Source organism: Cetorhinus maximus, chromosome 8 (genome assembly GCF_964194155.1).
Source record: "Cetorhinus maximus chromosome 8, sCetMax3.hap1.1, whole genome shotgun sequence".
NCBI classification, from domain to species: Eukaryota; Metazoa; Chordata; class Chondrichthyes; order Lamniformes; family Cetorhinidae; genus Cetorhinus; species Cetorhinus maximus.
The window spans coordinates 119,575,687-119,594,250 of NC_135886.1; the positions used below are offsets into that span (position 1 = coordinate 119,575,687).

At 39.2% G+C, this 18,564-nt stretch overlaps 1 protein-coding gene across 4 annotated transcripts in view; it reads right to left on the reverse strand.

Annotated features, from left to right (window-relative positions):
- LOC144683917 (zinc finger MYM-type protein 3-like) overlaps window positions 1-18,564 on the reverse strand; it is a 153,587-nt gene that overhangs the window by 43,074 nt on the left and 91,949 nt on the right. For all 4 annotated transcript variants that reach the window (XM_078547486.1, XM_078547487.1, XM_078547489.1 and 1 more), the window contains exons 11-14: window positions 16,905-17,055; window positions 11,636-11,808; window positions 8,524-8,689; window positions 2,263-2,333 (exon numbers count right to left, since the gene is read on the reverse strand). In XM_078547486.1, coding sequence (XP_078403612.1) covers window positions 2,263-2,333; window positions 8,524-8,689; window positions 11,636-11,808; window positions 16,905-17,055 — 561 coding nt within the window. The remainder of the gene's footprint in view (window positions 1-2,262; window positions 2,334-8,523; window positions 8,690-11,635; window positions 11,809-16,904; window positions 17,056-18,564) is intronic.

An 18,564-nucleotide genomic window follows, 5' to 3' on the forward strand; every position in this document is an offset into this window, starting at 1 on the left:
TAAGAAACATTTTAAAATTAGAAACATACAGGACAGTTATCACATTATTGGAAGAATTGAATCTTGAACAAACTATTTTAGCCCAAGTGGATTAATGCATGTGAAACTGCATCATACAGACAACCAAGTTTCCAAGTTGAATTCTTGGTCTGTGATGAGACAGCCAATCTCAGTCAGGGTGGAGTGGGCCCACAACAAGAGGCCTCCCTTACTCCACACAAATCACAGCCATAGTTCTGTTCTAAAATACTATCCAGTGATTCATGCTTATGAGTATCTGTAGGGTCATCGGACAGGACAAAAGAATCAGGTAGGAGCTATGCTGCACTATCCCACCCCCCACCCCAACACTAATTGTCCAAGTTTACACATGAACAACAGTCAGTGGTGAGATACAGCACAACTCGATCACAAGACTGAACTCCAGGATGAGTTAGTAGGGGTAAAATGGGAAAAAAGTGGGAAAAGTACATTAGATGATGGAATGCCTTCTTCAAAGAATGTGTGAAATGTCACTGGAAGCTATGTGAACCAAATCACATGGCGATGATTGAAAACACCATATTCAACATTCTGAGTCCCACTCTAGGATTTTTCCTACCCTTTAACAAAATTAGGATTTGGTGGTTCTTTGAAACCATCAACCCACAATCTCAAAGCTCTGCAATAAGTAACATGCTGTATCTCGTTTCCTGCCTCGCCACCCAAAGTACTGCTCCACTTTCAGGGCTAAACCATCAATGATTATTTTATAGTTAATCGTGGTTTGCAGCAGCTGGCCCAATTTCATAACTGAAACATGCACCTATTTTATCTATAGCCATCCTACCTACAGCTGTGTGTGAGAAATATTAAGTTGTTACTGAGCTTTTCCCCTTTTTGATTTTTATCTTCTTGATGGAAAGAGCCTCAAACTCATCAAATCCAGCTTCAATCCTTTCCACAAGACCCGTAAACTATGATCCCATTCAACACAGTAGACAGAAGAGGACCAGAAACCCCCTCCCCCGTCTGTTATCTCTCCAGTTTTTCACTTTCACAAAAGGGCAACAAAACAAATGTTCAGAAGGAATATAGGTCTTGAAAAAAGGACTCAAAGTGCAAACCGCAAACAAATGCAGGAAAAGGAAGGTACTCTGTGATTAAGTACCTGTGAATATTTGTATATACTCACAGAATTACCTTCCATTCCATTGAAAATAATATTTCTGAGTATTAATACAGTGTGAGACTAAGATTTTCAGTTCAATGCCATCTTCCACTTCCCAGGATAGTGCTTATGTGCAAGAGACTCCCAATAAAAGCAGTTAATGCTTTACAAACTGAAATACGAACAAAATATGCTTAAATACACAGTTCTGATGAAGAGTCAAATCTGAAACTTTACCTATTTTTCTCTTTCAGATGTTGAATGGCCTGCTGTACGTTTCCAGCATTTTTTTTGTTTTTATTTCAGATATTCAGCATTCACACTGCTTTTTACCAATGCTTTGCTGATTAACTCCTTAATAAATAAAAGTTATATAAAATAAATGGTTAATAATGGGTTTGAAGGTAGGATAAGCACAAAGATAAATCAAATGCTCCATGGAACAGAGTGTTTCTTGCAGTGGTGGGAGTCTGGAGGGCGGCTGACTACTTATGAACGAGTAATACAAATACAAGGTAGAAACTGTGGAGTTTTGTTCAACTATCATTGGAGACCATACGATATTTTGCAGAACTTTCCCTCATTACAATGGTGGCATGGAATCCATCACAGGACAGATTGTACAAGAGTCTGTGGAGGAAGTGAGCTTGATAAGCCATAGAGCCTTTTCCTGTTCAATGCTTTCTTACATTTGTTTGTATCCAATATGATTATGTATCCATTACACAAAACCAGAAACAAAATTTCACAGTCTGCAGAATTACACAAAGCAAAAACAAAAATAAAGGATTAAGACTTAGGTGATTTAAAAATGATAAAATTGCAATTTCCTGACCTTTGATGACATGTTCGATATGCCTGAAGTGTACAAAGTGCATCCAATTTCCATGGCAACTTTTCTCTAATTCAGGAACTTTTGTCTTTAAAGTTATGAATGGAATATGGATGCACTTACCTCAGACATTCAGAGTTCAATCTCTCAACTGTTCAGCTAGCACCAGGAGCATGGGAGGAAACACACTGAATGTGGAGTTAAAATGGTTTAAAAAAAAACACTTCAATCCACTCCTGTGGTAGGTGGAAGATCATTCAAAACAAAAAACTTTACTTACTTCAAATTGCGTGGGAGAGGGAGTCGGAGAGGGAGTCGGAGACGTCGCATTCTTAGACTCCTGCGCCTCATCTGCAAACAAAAGACACAGATTGTTTGAAACAAACTGAGCCGATGTTTGTGACTGTGCACGTTCGAGAGTGTGCACATTTGTGGATGTGCATGTTTACAAAACCTCAGCAAGTTGCTTTTTTTTTCCAAAACTCATCCACATAAATAATGTGGAAGTCATTTGAGGTCACTACTGCACATCTCTGTACTTGCACTAGTTTGCGCGAGTCGTGCGACATTTGCACGGCATACTACCAACCACAGTTTCTGGGACAAAACACAAACATGCCAATTATTTCTCATTTTAGAAATATATATATGTGTTCATTACATTTTTTCAGCATTACTAAATGCACAGTTAAATATTTTTGAAATGCTGGTAGTTGAATGAACAGTTTAAAAAGGACCGTGGGGCGCACACTGATGTCTGGGATTTGGATTTGAAGACAGCTCAGACCAACAAGACTAAAATGTCACATCCCATAGCCACCTGAAACAAATAAAAATGAACCTGGTGCAAGCAAATATCTGCCAGGCATCAGCTCACTGAATAAAACCACAGTCTAACCGAAGGTTGGGGCAGAGAGGAATGAGATTTTAATTGGAACTAAAGATTCCTATACCAACCTTACAGAGATTGAATGCAAAAACCATCCTTCACCTGATCAGCACAACAGAAGAAACAATTTTGCTACTTGTTTACAAGACTAGAAGCTCAAAATTCAATAAAAACACATTTAACTAAAATCTTACATCCATTTCAAACTTGTACACAGCCAGAAGTCATCACAATGGGGATGTCCAAAACTGGGAGTCTAAGAGAGGGATGGTGGGGGTTTGTTTTGCTGATGACAATTGACCAAACTCTGGGAAAAAAAAAGCTGTAATTCTGAAAAAAAAATTGAGGTGAAAAAGTTGTGTGCCTGGTTACTATTTTAGAAATTCATGAAAGCCCACTCAAAACCATCTGAGCATACTCCTTTGTCCTTTTTTGAAATATGTTACCCTATTAAGTAGTTAATTGTTGTTAAGCGAGTCGTCACAAGATAAGTTAAAGGCATTGCTTCCCTATCCAATTTACAAAATACTTGCAAGTCTTATATGCCTCAAAGGATGATTTTAAATCACTTGCCCTGGTTCCTGGCTCCTGGCTCCAAATGCTGCATGCATACTCTAAATGCTCCTGACTGTAATTCTCCATGCAAAGAAATGATAGGAGCAGCTTAAGTTTTGCCTGCAACATCAGGTCAATAGCAACTAGCACTAATGAAACACTAATTAAATCAGGAGATGCACAACGTATAGAGGGCAGGAGAAGCATCCTTTCATATCTCCCCATTTGCCTGGTTATGAAGAAAAATGTGTGTCTGCTTAACACCATTTTTCACTTCTCCAGACTCATGGACTGTGCAAGACAAATGTTATAATTATCTTGCATTGCTTCACAGTACCCATTAAAGCGTGTCATTTACTCATGAATAGTACATAGGTTGGAGTCTGTTAGAAGGCAGGAATACCTCAAATGTTTCAGGTGGTATCCTAAACCATGGAAATGAAGCATTACAAAATTTTAATAGCACCAGAACTCAGATAAATTGTACTCTTGATCCAACTCCTCGGCATTATTCACAGATATGCACAAATTAAGTTCTGGGGGGGAGGGGCTCCTGATGCCAGTGCCTCATGAGACTGATTTAATCTGTTTCCACATGTAAACTACAGGTTAAACTGAAGTGATATTGGGTTGTATTTTATTGCCCATTACAGGAAAACAGCATTTGTGCATTTAAATAGTGTGCAGGTCACAAAGAGTAGGGAATTGCCAATTATACTGGCATTTATGGCAGTCATTCATTCACTGATCAGTCAACTTCATATTAAGCTACTTAATTGCATGTAAGTCTTGAGCACAACATATTCTTTTATTTATAATTAAAATCTTGGACTGGATGCAGAATTAACTACACTCTTCAAATATAGATGCTGGTACAACTCACTGTATGTACATTTTATTGCCAGTGCCCACTGACCAGAAATTTAACTGGACTAGCCATATAAATAGTGTGGCTACAACAGGTCAGAGACTTATGAATTCCTAGTGAGTAACTCACCTCCTGACTCCCCAAAGCCTGTCCACCATCTACAAGGCACAAGTTAGGAGTGTGATGGAATACTCTCCACTTGCCTGGATGAGTGCAGCTCCAGCAACACTCATGAAGCCTGTCACCATCCAGGACAAAGCAGCCCGCTTAACTAGTATCCCATCCACCATCTTAAACATTCACTCCCTTCACACCACACACTGTGGCAGCAGTGTGTACCTAATACAAGGTGCACTGCAGCAACTCGCCAAGGCTCCTTCAACACCATCTTTCAAACTCATGACCTCTAGCACCAAGGACAGCAAATGTACGAGAATAACAAGCCACACACCTGAATTATATCACTGTTCCTTCACTGTCGTTGGGTCAAAATCCTGGAACTCCATTTCTAACAGCACTGTGGCTGTACCCACATCAGATAGACTGTAGAGGTTCAAGGAAGCGGTTCACCGCCGCTTTCAAGAGTATTTAGGGATATACAACACATGCTGGCCTTGCCAGTGACAATCACATCCCTTAAAATAATTTTTTTAAAAATCAACTCAAGAGCATGGATATCGCGTCTCATTTTATTGGCTGCCGTCGAAAGGTAACTTTAAAGCAGCGCTCTACAAATTTAAATTCATTGCAGAGCATTTCCTAGGAGCAAGCAGTCCAATGGACAGAACCCTTTGTTGAGTAACACCTCTGAGCTGCCACAATCTTAAACATAGCAGCAGTAAATATCGATACGCTTAGTATGTTTCTTTAACATTTCAGGCCTGCATAACTTGGTTCTTTAATAGAACAAAAGGACACAAGTATTTTATTTCACAACCTTCGCTAAGCAATCCTAATCCAGTGCATCTAGATTTGGAAGATCTATCATGGATTTGATATGAGTTGTTAGTACACTTATTTACTATGCTGATACCAATATGCTAGGACAAAAGAAAGAGTAAAAAGAAAATTGCACTTAAGCCAATACGCTTCAATATTATACAATACATCCCTTGTTTGTTACTCCAAATCTCAAAGTCCCATAATGACTGTTATGTTTATAACCATCAGTACATCATAGTGTTTTATAGCTCAAAATGCTCTCTCTCAGCACTATCCAACTCTGGAAGGATAAAATCAAAGATAATACTGGTTATTTTTCCACAACTGAAATGGACATTATATAAAAACTCACATGCTCGGTGCTACACTTCAGTGAAATCCTAGTTAATAAGGCTAACATTCACAAAGTCTTAATAATGCAGTGATTTTGATTCATATTGCATTGTTCTGCAGGGCTGATATCTGTCTCAGTCTTAATTCAATGTCATTTCAAACCTACATTTTAATTTTTTATTTACTTCGACATATCTCTTTTCTCAGCAATACTCAAGGTCTGTACTACCAAATGTCATTTGTTCCAAGAGTTCAAAGTGGTCATCCAAACCACTGGAACAAAAGGCAGCTTTCTCGCTCATCTCCAACTATCCATACCTTTGTACATCATGTGAATAATATGCACACAAAATAAAAACTAAGATGCTATATTATACAGCATGTTCATCAGGATTTGAAAAGAGAAATGTATACTAACATTCTGTAGACCTTTTGTTAGAAAGATTCTGATGAAGGGTTTATATATGACTAATCTTAGGCCAAATCACTTCCAGTGTTTGTCATTTTCTTTATTGCTAGAAGTGCACACACACAACATTACAAGATACTTACTCACCAATCACTTAACAGTCAACTGCAGAGACAACAATAAGAGGCAAAGTCCTCAGTACTTTTCTAGGAAGTGTACAATTTGGTACCATCCATGAGTCCCAATTCTTTACAATCTGAGCCATGACAAAAGTAGGGGTATTAGTTATAGGTTCCCAGCTTTAAGACAAGGCTAAAGGATGTCATTATTCCATATATGTAAGATCACAATCTAGCAATGCTTCCATTAAATGCTCATCTGTGAATACTAACAATGCAAGTTAGATAAGGGTCTATACATTTTACCACCAATAATTAAAACACTTTGGCAACGCTCACATTAATTAACGCTGTTATCTGAGAACCATACTCCAGGGTCCTCACCTTTTCAGCAGAAAGAGTAAACAAGACAGGTCAAAACTGTAAAGATCATTATTATAAAAGTCACTGAATTAAATATCCCAATTTTTGTTTTAAGCAATCACATTGAGCTCGGATTAATGGATGCTCTCCTCTCACCACCACCAACCGCAGCCTCCCCCTCCCCACAAACAGAGGAGAAGCTGCTTACTTAATAGCTGCATGCCTTTTCAAAAGCACTCTACTTGTGCTAGTGCTATGACTTCTGCGCAGGGAGTTGAACCAGCAAATGTGCACACACTTGATGGAATGTTCTAACCATAAATAACATTATTTAAAGGACTTCTACTTCTAATGAAACATTAAAACCCCAAGGCCTTGAAATTAAACTAGGTGTAACAATGCAAAAGCACTATTTTAGCAAAAGGATTAATCTGTTTAAAATAAACAGATTGATGCCTCTGCTAAAACTGAAAGGAATTTAAGATAAACACATGAATCGCCTGTACGTTAGTAACTCATTGAAATTTCAAATTACATGAGGTTACAAAGTGTACTGAAGGATTACGTAAACTACACGAAATATGAAAAGTATCACCTTGATTCAGTGGTAGCATTCTGAGCTGGAAAATCAGAAGTTCAAATTCCATTTCAGGATTTAAGCACAATCAAGGTTGACACCTCCAATGAAGAAATGCTGCATTATTGGAAGTGCTGGGTTTTGGATGAAACATGAAATCGAGGTCTGCCTGCTTTGCCTGCTCATGTAACGAATCCCATGGCAATATTTTGAAGAGCAGGCAAATTTTCCAACTTTGCTGGCCAATATTTAACCACAAATCAGCACCACCAAAAAAAAAAATAACCAGTCAAATGCCTCATTGCTCTTTGTGGAACCTGGCTATGATCAAATTAGTTGTTACTTCTTTGAAATGTAGTTTATTATTCTGTAATTCCTAGGCTATGAGGTGAAATCTTAAGGACCTAAAAGGTCTACATACACACAAGTTCATCTTTTCACCCATATGGAGGTCAGGAAGGACTCACATTTCACGGGAAATTAGCATCCACATGATGAATACTAACTAAACTGATTTTTATATAAAAAGGATTCCAAGATGAGAACGGCTCTGACAGTTGCACTTTCAATTCAGTTCAAGCTATTGACTTTGTCATTCTAAGCAATACCCTTGTGGGACAGAGCCAAGAAAAAGCCCACCCTATCCTCAGGAGAAATAGGGCACATCATCACTGAAACACTCAAACACCTCAGCAGTCAAAGTGATAGATCAGATCAGTCACCTCTACCCACTCCAATCAATGAGTGCAAGATGTCCCAACCAAGTAACAAAAGAAAGGGCAGCCTTTAAACAAACACTTGACAGAGAAAACAATTTCATACAAGTCAATGTGTAAGCAGCACACATTAGTTTTTATTTTGGCAGGGAGAATTAAAGCTTTTTTTGAAAGCAAGTGGTCATCGTGTTACCCCTTCCACAGCAAGAAGAAAATGTAATGGTAAGCAAATGCATGGGAGAATGCAATTATAAAAGGCAAGGATCTGAAAGGCTCCAGATCTTAATAGCTAAAGCAAAGTTGTAGTAGTTTAAGTATTGATTTGAAAAGGAAAGTTGTATTACTGGCTGAAATCATTCTTGCACATGCCTCTTCCTCAAAACAAACATACATATATAACCTATACATCGGTTAATCTCACAATTCTATGCTGTGTAGGGTGTGCTTTCATCCAGCATCGAATAGTGAGAATATGTGACTGCAATATCCTAGATAACTGCCATGAAATTCTGCTAAGTTAATGAAGATTTACCTACAATGACAGGATTACTGCAAGTTTACAGAGATGCACAGATTCAGCTGATAGAGCGAAGATTAGAACTCGCAAACATCAGCTAAGAATAGTCAAGTGGTCACGCCCCAATGGTTGCTATGAAATGGCTAACAGATCAATAACTATAGCAAAGCACCATTTGACACACCGGTGCAATTTGCTGTACTAGTATATCATGTCCACTGCCTACAACATGCGGCTTTCTCTACCCACTTACTGTTGAGTAGACTTTCGGGTCCCTTCTGCGTCGCTAGATTGGGCTGGTTTTGCTGACTGTAGAAGCGCAAGAGGCACTGCTGGTTGCAGAAGTGTTTAATTTCCCCGCGCCAGTGTACCGTTTCCAGAAGCTTGCCCTGACGTTTGCAGGCATGGCATCTGGCTACCTGAAGGACACAGTGAACAATTAGGAAGCAGTCACCTTCCGCACCCAAACAAACATGTTGCACAAGGCAGGTCACAGCTGTTAACACAAAGCATGGAACGAGAAAAAGGCCATTCAATCCATCAAGCTTGTTCCTTCCACAGACAGTGTACAATCTGCCCTATCATGGGCTCAAGCACGTTTATTTAATGACCCGAGGGAAAGTTCTGCAAAATTTCTCCCTACTCCCAAGAAGGTTGAACATGCCTCCACAATATCTATCCAGAGTCACTCAAACCTGGCCGGTTGCTCTCCGCAGATGACATTTTCTGGTCCCAGCAGCACAGGAACCATCGTGTTCCATGGAGCATTTGATGATCTCTGTCTGTACCTATCTCTACAATCTTACATCGCATTCCTAGCCAGATACTTATCCAGCTTTTTTTTTGATGGAGTTCGACACCATTAACTGCTTTTGCCAGGAGTCTGTTCCACAGATCCATTACTCTGTGAGGAAGGGGGGACAAAAGGTAAGATTTGTAGCCAAGTCTGAATGACAAGATGGTGAAATTCAATGTCCTAAATACAACATCATCTGTAAGAAAATATCCGTGCCTCTGTTTAAGGCTGGCTGCAAAATCCAGGTTCACAATGTGCCTGTGGAGAAACAGCGGAAGATAGATTTTTTTTTAAACCGCCAAGGTAGCTAATATAAGGACATGTAACATTACAACAGATTTTGACTATAGAACAATGAGCAGTTTTTCTTTCAAATTTTTCTTTCTTTTGACATTATTAAAACATTTTAAAAATAGGCACTACATCATGGCCCACCACATGGTACAATAATACGTTTTGAGGTTAACTATTATCTAATCACAAGTTTGTCCTTCGAGTTCTTCTGTCAAGCATAAGTTCCCACAGCAGTCCTCCAAGTCACTTGCATCTTCATTGATATACTGGCAGTAGAAATGACCTGGAAGGAACTCACTGGCTCAACTACGTAATCAAAAGATTTAACAGCACAGGCAGCCATTTGGCCCCAAGTTCTTTGGCTGGTTTTCTGAGAGAACAACTTACTTGGTCCTAATCCGCTGCCATTACCCTGCAACTTTTTAATTTTCCTTTACATATATTTATGCATTTACTTTTTAAAAACGTTCAACGTCTTAACCTTTTGTCTAAAAGGACTTTAACAAAACTCTTCAATTCTGAGCATTATCATCACATTCCCCATTTCATTGGTCCAATCTCAAAACTGACACTCAGTGCACCATTTCTGAATGCCCCTCCAAGGATTTGGCATCCATTCTCAAATACAGCACCCAACACTGGGCACATTATTCTAATTGTAGCATAACCAATGATTATTGTAATTTTACATTCTTATGCCTCCACTTAAAAAACCTAGTATTTTGTATGTCTTTTAAAAAGGTCAAATCAACTTGCCTTTCTAATGGTTTGCCTATCTGTATTCTCAAAACTCCATACACATTTACTCCTATTAAAGTTTCACATTTTAATGCACATTTTCTCTTGTCCTTCCTTGAAAAAGTAATCTCACAATTCCATTAAATTTCATCGGATCTGCCAATTCTATCGGCACATCTTCTTGGAGGCCTCCGAGCAAGCTAATGAAGTTAGCTAATTTTGCAACATAGCTATCTAGCACAACTTCTACACTCAAGACCTTACAAACACTGCGGTCAGAGCTGCTGCTTCCTCTCAGACTTCTCTCAGCATTCTAGGATGCAAGACAGCAGGGTTAACTTCTTTTCATAATGAGTTTTATCAACACTTTTACGATTTCATTATCTATATTTATCTAATCTCATGGTTCCAACTGTTCTACTCATGCCCTCTCATTTCCACCATCACACTCGCTGGAAATCAAAGGACTAATTTAATATTTACACCATTCCATGACTATTACATGAATTTATATTTATAAGACCCCTCTACTACGTTGCTGGCCAGCCTAATATTTTTGTTTACTTTTTATATTTTCTAAACTATGGTTCATGTTGTAGCCCATGGAGCATGGAGTTTTCTCTATTCATCTCAGGAACTTCAGCCTTTTCTCTAATTCCTTTACTACTTCTGGGACTGCATTTAGATTATAACTAAACGCCTCCCATTGGAGTGTTTCCCCACTATCAAACTTCTAATTTTCCCTTGAATTCATCTGGCTCATTCCATTCCATATTGTCAAAGTTTCGACTTCTTTTTTGAAAAAAGTGGTTACTTTTCTTTTTAACTGTTTGTTCTCCATATTAGTGTAGGTTTCCACCCCAACAAGGTATAAAAATAAATTTATATCTTAAGAATTAAAGGGGGGCAGGGGAAGAGATGCATACGTTAACTATGAAAACCTCTCTCTACACTTCGGTCTGCAGTGAAAAATACATACAGCTATCTTAATTTTACAGATCACTCAGGAAACAAGAGCGGCAGTAACTGGAATGCTTGGACAGATTTAGAAAAACTTTTCATTTATCAAAAGGTAGAGATAACAAAAGGTTAGAACAATTCGCACATCTTAATATCAAAGCCACTGCATTAGAATTATTTCTATTCAAAGTGCTTGGTAGGCTGTTCATTTCAAACGTCATACCTTATCAGTTCCTCTGAAGACTCAGCAGTTAACGATGCCTGGTGTGGTGTGAGCCACACAAAAGATGAAAGTGGCACATTCAACCTACAGTCTAAGGTAAGTTAACTGATTTTTTTTCAGGGCAATTATATTGGTGCTACATTTGGACATGACACCCTTTCACCCAGGAAAGTGGAAATAAAACATCATCCACAACAATCTGCACACTTGCACCAAATTATTGATCACAGGCTTCTAGTCTACAGGTGTAAAGCCCTGAAGTTCTTTACCCCACAGGTGAAAGAGGAGGAGAAAAAAAAATGTGAGGGTGAATGCAAGAGCCAGAAAACTAATGATATTCAACTTCCTACTGACCTTGAAGTACCACAGTAGGTATTTGCTTTTGCATTCCTCCCCACAGAAATCCCATGTATTTCCATCCAGCTCTTTGGTCACTGCCCTCTGACAGGTCTGGGAACAGTAAGCACACGTGATGCAGCACAAGCCCAGGTTTTTGGTAAAGTCCTGCTTATAAAGAAGCACACAACCTGCAGACAATGCACATGAAGAAAGAAAATTAAAGGAGGTCAAGAATAGTGCAGCAAATCAATTACAGCCAAAGACACTGAAGAAACCAATCATCTAGTTTTTATAAGGGTAACACCCCTTCTCAAAAGTTATCCCCCCCCTCCTTTAGATTCTCCTCGAAATTTCTATCATCCTTGCATTGAGGGTAGGCAGCCTGTTCCCAAGCCTTTAACAGCACTCCACAGAACTGATGATTAAGATGGAAACAAGAAGAAAATATGGCATTGCCAAAGCATGAAGTGAACCCAGTCAACAGTTGGGTCACAAAAGATCAGCGGCAAAGAGGCACCCCACCCCCTCGCCAAATCAATAAAGCAGCTCCAGAACACAGTGTGCTCTTCCATATCAGTGACATTGCCAGAGCAGTCTGCAAACAAGTGAACATGGCAGTTAGGGTGGTAAGTGCCTCCTTTTGTGTGAGCAAAGGCAGGTCTATCTGCTTTGTAGGCTAACCTCCACTTGTTAAATTGATGAGCATTTACCACATAGAACGTATGTAGTCTAGCAAAACAATTTGTTAAAACCATCCAATGTCCATTCATATTTGCATATCTTGGCAATTGTAGTCAGTGCCATACATGATCTAACATAGGTCCAGGGCCTTCATACAACATGGCACAAGGAAACTGTGTGCAGCGCTGCCTACTTAAAACATAACACAAAAAAAATTGTAGCACATTATTTTTCCATATTTTATAAAAAAGTTATACTGCAGGTGTGAAGGATCCTGATGAATGAATGAGACAATTTAAACATCATGGCAATCTTCTTTGGACAAAGGCACAATACTTCACTTAGCATTTTGAAGTTAAATAATTTCATATCAAGCAATGCAACTGCCTTACTTCTGTGTTCCAGTTAATAATTATTGCATAACATGATTCTGCTTACTCTAAGACTATGAAAAGAAAAATTCATGCTAACCAAACTGGTCCACCTAAGCTTAATTTTGAAATAATGCCTCTTTAACTCAGGCATATCGTAAAATCCAAACACAACATGTTTAAACCAATTTTTGGTTTTTTTCAGCATTTAAGTCAGGTGCGCGTGTGGACACTTCCCCAAATTAATGAAGCTAGTGTACAATGAAGTCAGGGAATTCAAAAGGCCCCAGATTTCATTTGTGCTGAATTAACTAATCTCATCCAGTAGCAGCAGCAGGGATGCAAAAATTAGCCTCCACTCTGGGATTATGGAAGTGGAATGAGCGAAAACAATCAGGAAGGTTTCCTGGTCCTAAAGCCAACTCATGACCTGTATTGAAAAAAGGGATCATGTGTAGACACTGAATGATCAAAGGATCAGGCGGAGTTCATGCATTTTCCCCCCACAGACAGCTAAAAGATTAGCAATACTTGCTCTCCTCACACACAGCTGCATAGCTGGCCAACACTCACTCACCAGAGATCAAAACTCATAGTCTACGCATGTTTTATAAAAAATAAATGTGGTGGAGCAGAAAACAGAAGGGTTAGTGATCAACAAAACTTTAGTGTACCTAACAAAGTTTGACTGAACCTCAGAACTTGGCCTGGGAGCTGTGCAAACCAGAAAAAAGTACTGGATAGATACTATGTAGTCAGTCATTATGGTCTCTTCTGAACTAGGAGGCTTTAGCTCAGTACAAGTTGAGTAACCTTCATTCATAAATCTGAAAAACCGAACACATCCAAAAACCATACTTTTCTTGAACCTCATCGAACTTTAGTGCAGGGAGTCTATTGACCCGAGCCGACATGAACCTCGGCAACCACACCCAACCTTTAGTGCAGAAAGTCCAGTTGTTTGCCTGCAATTTACCTTGCCATTTCTGTCTACACTATTTACCTTGAGAACCCGCTCCTACCAGCAGAATCATAGATGACGCCACGAACGGGAACTAACATCAGGTACCCTGTATTGATTATTCAGCGGTACATCTCACTTTTGTAGTCATTTTATTTACTTTAGACTATAGCTAGCCTAGGATTAGGCCTTTGCAATGTAAGTAGGCCTAGGCCATATGTGGTATCCAAAACTGAAATCCGAGACACAATCGACCCCAAGGGTTTCAGATAAAGGATACTCGAGCTATAGCAAGTTAGTTCGAAACACCAGGCCACGTTAAAAGAAAATTTCTTTCTGCAGCTCTTTTCCTCTGCGGCTAAATAAATTATTCAACTGCAACACTATCAAACCTGTAAGCAACACAGTTCACAGAATTTTTATTAACGTGTAAAGATTTTAAAACTGAAAAAATAAACTGAATGGAACACTCAACAAATCATTCTAAGATGTGTATTGCACCTTTAACATATAAAGTGCCCCTAAATAGTTTAATGGCCTGGGGGTGTCTAGAGGGAAAAAATAAATAGATAAAAGGAACAAACAAGAAGCATATTTTCCAAAATGGAAGAGAAAAAGGGTGCATAGGTTTAGGGACAGGGCTTCGGAGTTGGGTTGGAGCAACTACGGCTTTGCCAACAATCATGGTAGGAAGTTGAGAGGATATGATGCATGAAAGGCCAGTCAGAGGATTGAAAAGCTTCAGATAAAAAAAATCAGAGGTAGGTACAGCAATGTCACGGATAGGGCTGAAGACAAGGATGAGAGCTTTCATTTAATGGTTGGGGGACTTGGGTCAATCTAAGTTCGCAAGGATGGGAGTGACAGGTGAGTGGAACATAGAATTAGCCAAGATATAGGGCAGATGAGTTTTAGACCAGATGGAGAATGGGAAGGCAGTGAAAAGAGCTTAATGGCAACAAAAGCATGGCTAAGGGTTTCAGCATTGAAAAGCTATATTAAGATCTTTTTTTAAAAACACAGTATGTAGTACTGATCTTCAGCGCATTTGCTGAAAGGGTGGGCAAAGCAGATTCAATAACAACTTTCAAAAGGCAATTAGAACTATTTGAATGGGGAAAAGCTTTCAGGGCTATGGGGAAAGAGCCCAAAGAGCTAGCACAGGTATGATGGGCCAAACGCCCAGTGCTGCACCCCTCTTATGATTCTATGATGCAGACAATGTTAGAGACAGATACAGGCTAGGGCATAGGATTTTAAGCCAGGTTCAGGGTGCAACAGAAACCCAAGGAGTTGTGTGGTCCAATGCAGTCTGAACAAGTGGCCAGAGATGGGGGATTAAAATGCCAAATAGCAGGGGAACAGCTTGTAACAGGGACCACAAACAGCGGGTTTAGTCTTTTTGATGTTCAGTTGCAAAGTGCTGACACCGATCACCCACAGAAGTGAACCCAAGCACGGTAACTCAAGATGCCAGACATGACAGTGCAGAATTGCAAATAAAGGCTGTGAATTTGTGCCGCAACTCTAGAGGGAGCACTTCCTGCACATGCTCAGTTGCAGTGTCAGAGTATCAGTTGGCAGCATTAAAACAAACAAGTTGGCTTGACAGAAACTAATAATAAAATTCATGTTACCCATTTTTTTAGGTCTGTGCAGTACTTAACCACTTGCAGGTTCTTAATCTAGTCCACTATTCATTTAACAACAATCCCCCATGTAAAACATGCTTCTGACAATTCAGTAAAAGATACAAAACCAGGAAATTTCAGTAAACAAAGATTCTCAACTTCCAATATGGAGAACTGATTATAATATTTAATTTAAGGATACTTTTATATCAATAAAAAAATATTTCAACTAAAATATTTTTTTAAAAATTCAGTAACCAGATGTGGGACACAAAATGATAGCCCTGGGATTAAGAGTCCCATTATATATCAATTGAGCTACCTAGGCTGTGTAGAAGCTCCATGCACAAAGCTTCAGCACACTGGATCTTGCCTAGTGAAAGCTTTAAACTCTATTTCAATGTATCTCTAGGGTTAATCATTGGGGCCTACAGCAAGGATTTAAAATCAGTGATACACAAACTAGATGCGTAGAGTAAGCCTTTTTCAGTATTGTTCTGAATATTTTAAACGAGATCCAAACTCCTCCTGCCATACAGAAAGGCACCAGGAACAGTTGCGCATGCGCCAGTGACCACAATGTGGGCTGAGTGCATGCATGCAATTATACCTGACACCTTTCCAGTCAGCGACAGGAGTCACAGTGCAACAAAAACAAAAAAATTGCTGCCTTTGGGCTAGTAGATGTAGAATCAAGCAAAAGCAGCTTGCAGGAGCTGAACATTGAAGAGGAAATAGGGGGTTGGGGGAAGACAGTGTGGTAATCAATGTCAAACGCCTTAGAGGACAAAGGGGGATAATGACTGTAATGGCAGTCAGACAGGGTAATAACATTCTTGACTTTGATCATGGCAGTCACAATACTCCAGGCAAAATGAAAGCTGAAACAGATAAAGGTTAGAATATTGTTTTTTTCAGAGGGGGACAGAACTAGGGGGTAATGCCAGAATTGTGAACTTTGAAGAAGAGGTTGCAGGTGGGTTGATAGTTGGGAATGATGAGTTTTTGGATGGCAGTGACAACTGCAGTTTTAAATAGAGAAGGTCAGTGGCTGAGGAAAGTGGACCATTAACAATGTCAGATGGCATGAGGCTAAAGGCGAGTTGTTAGGGGTCAAGAATTGAACATGGAGTGGGTCAAGGGGACAGGAGATGGGTCTCATAGAAGCTTTGGATGGAAATTATATATAGAATAATAGGCAGTTGACAAGAAGTCAGAAGCAGGGGGGTGAGAAAGCAAGAAGAGAAGCTAGATGGATTTGAGGTGGTGAACAGCCCTATAGAAGATGAATCTCTTGGGTTGTTCTTGCCCTCCAAGATGATTTTAGAGCGGTATATGGCTTTGAGTGACAAGAACAAGGCACTGCAATGCTCCATATGGTTGTGTCAAATCTTGTGCATGCAAGTTTAGGGAACTGACTTCATAGAGCAAACATGATCAATGCCAGTGGAAAGACAGAGGTGGGAAAGAGATTTGATGGGAATGAGGACAATGAAGGCAGAAACGAAGGAATATAAAATTAGATAATGTAAAGGAACTGTTATCTTTGGTAAGGGAGCCTTCATCCCTATGCTTTATAAGGACAAAATTTACTCAATTATTTTTCTGCATAGGACTGCTCTGTTAGTTTGATACCATACCTTCACTACAGAAATTCTTTTCTACTCCTGAAAATTTTATCTTCTCATGTAGTATCTTCTCCTGTTTGCAATATTCACAGACAGACACAACACCATGCAGCCTTTTATAATCTTCACAGCATACTCTGCAACAAAACTGTCGAACGCTGCCCTAAAAAAAATACAATTAAAAAAGTGAATGTCCCAGCTCAAACAACAAAATCGCCCTCTTCGCCCACTAATTTCAAATACAATCTCTCCCTTTAGTTACTTTCCTTTTAAAATATGAATTGTTATTTTTTTTACAAGAAAATAAAGCATTCAAATCTATTTTTTTTAGCCAAAAGTGGAAAAATCCAGGTAAATACATTGCCTGCTCGGAAACTCAACCACTGCAACAAGATAATCAGAGCACATAATCTATTGCTGACTTTAAAATATAAAAACAAAGCATACTTGTTCTGGCTAAAGATTCATTTTCCACCCCTAGAACACACTGTGTAGATTCAGTTTGGATCAGTGGTAACATCCTGCCTGAGTTGGAAGCCCATGTTTCACACCAGGATTTCAACAGTTAGTCTGGGCTGATACACAAGTGCAGTCCTAAGGGAGTGCTGCCATTTCAGAGGCATGTTAAACTGAGGCAATATCCCATTACACTGTATAATTGGCAAAAATGATCTGCTATTCTGCCCAACATTCATTCATCAACCAACATTTCAAAGCAGATTATTTGGTTCTTTATCTGCCACTTGATGCTCTTTTGTGTTTAAAAGTTGGCTACTACGCTTCCCTACAAGGCCACAGTAACAATACCAGAGAAAAAAAATCAAAAACTGCAGAACAATCTGGAACATTTGTGACTACAAAAGACTTTTCACACACAAATACAAATTCCTTCTTTTTTCCACCTCCAATTTTCTCTGGCTATGCTTCATCTACAAGGGGACATACTGCCAGGTCCTCTGCCATTGCCTGTGTTTCTTTGCTGGTCTGCAGGAGAGACATAACAGCAATGGGCTTTTCTAGGGCCAGACTGGTTATTACAGTGCTGGCATCAAGAAACATGAAACCAAACCAGTTGAACAAAGTTCAGTCCCAGAAACTGAGAAAGAGAATCAACCTAAATGCTCATTTATTTTTTAAAGCTGTTGTGAATTTAAATAGACATTCCATTTACGTTCTCTACAAATTATCTAAAGGGTAGCCAGAAACTGTTGAACTTTGCCTTTGCCTTAATAAAGGGATTTGAGAATATCACAAGTGATTTATATCAGTAGTGATTTCACAAGTGAGAGTGGAAACTAAACACAGTGGCATTGCATTGCTAGAACATTTCAGGACATAATTTGCATTCCATATTTTCAATTAAACACAACAATGTTTGTCAATATTGAATATAATGAAGGTGGCATAAGCCAATACGTCCTTACGTATTTCTCAATTTCTGACAATTCTGGTCTCCTTTTCATGTTTTACTACCTTCATCAGAACATTTGTCAATCTTTCTCTTCTTGTAAAAATGAAAGTCTTTCCATCATGATGATGAGTGAATACTCGGCAAGATTAAACTTGGCTCAGTAATAAGGTCTTGTGATGCAATGGGTAGCATCCCTTCCTCTGAGCCAAAATTGCTAGGTTCAAGTCCCATTCCAGGGCTTGATGGCCACAGGTGCATTCA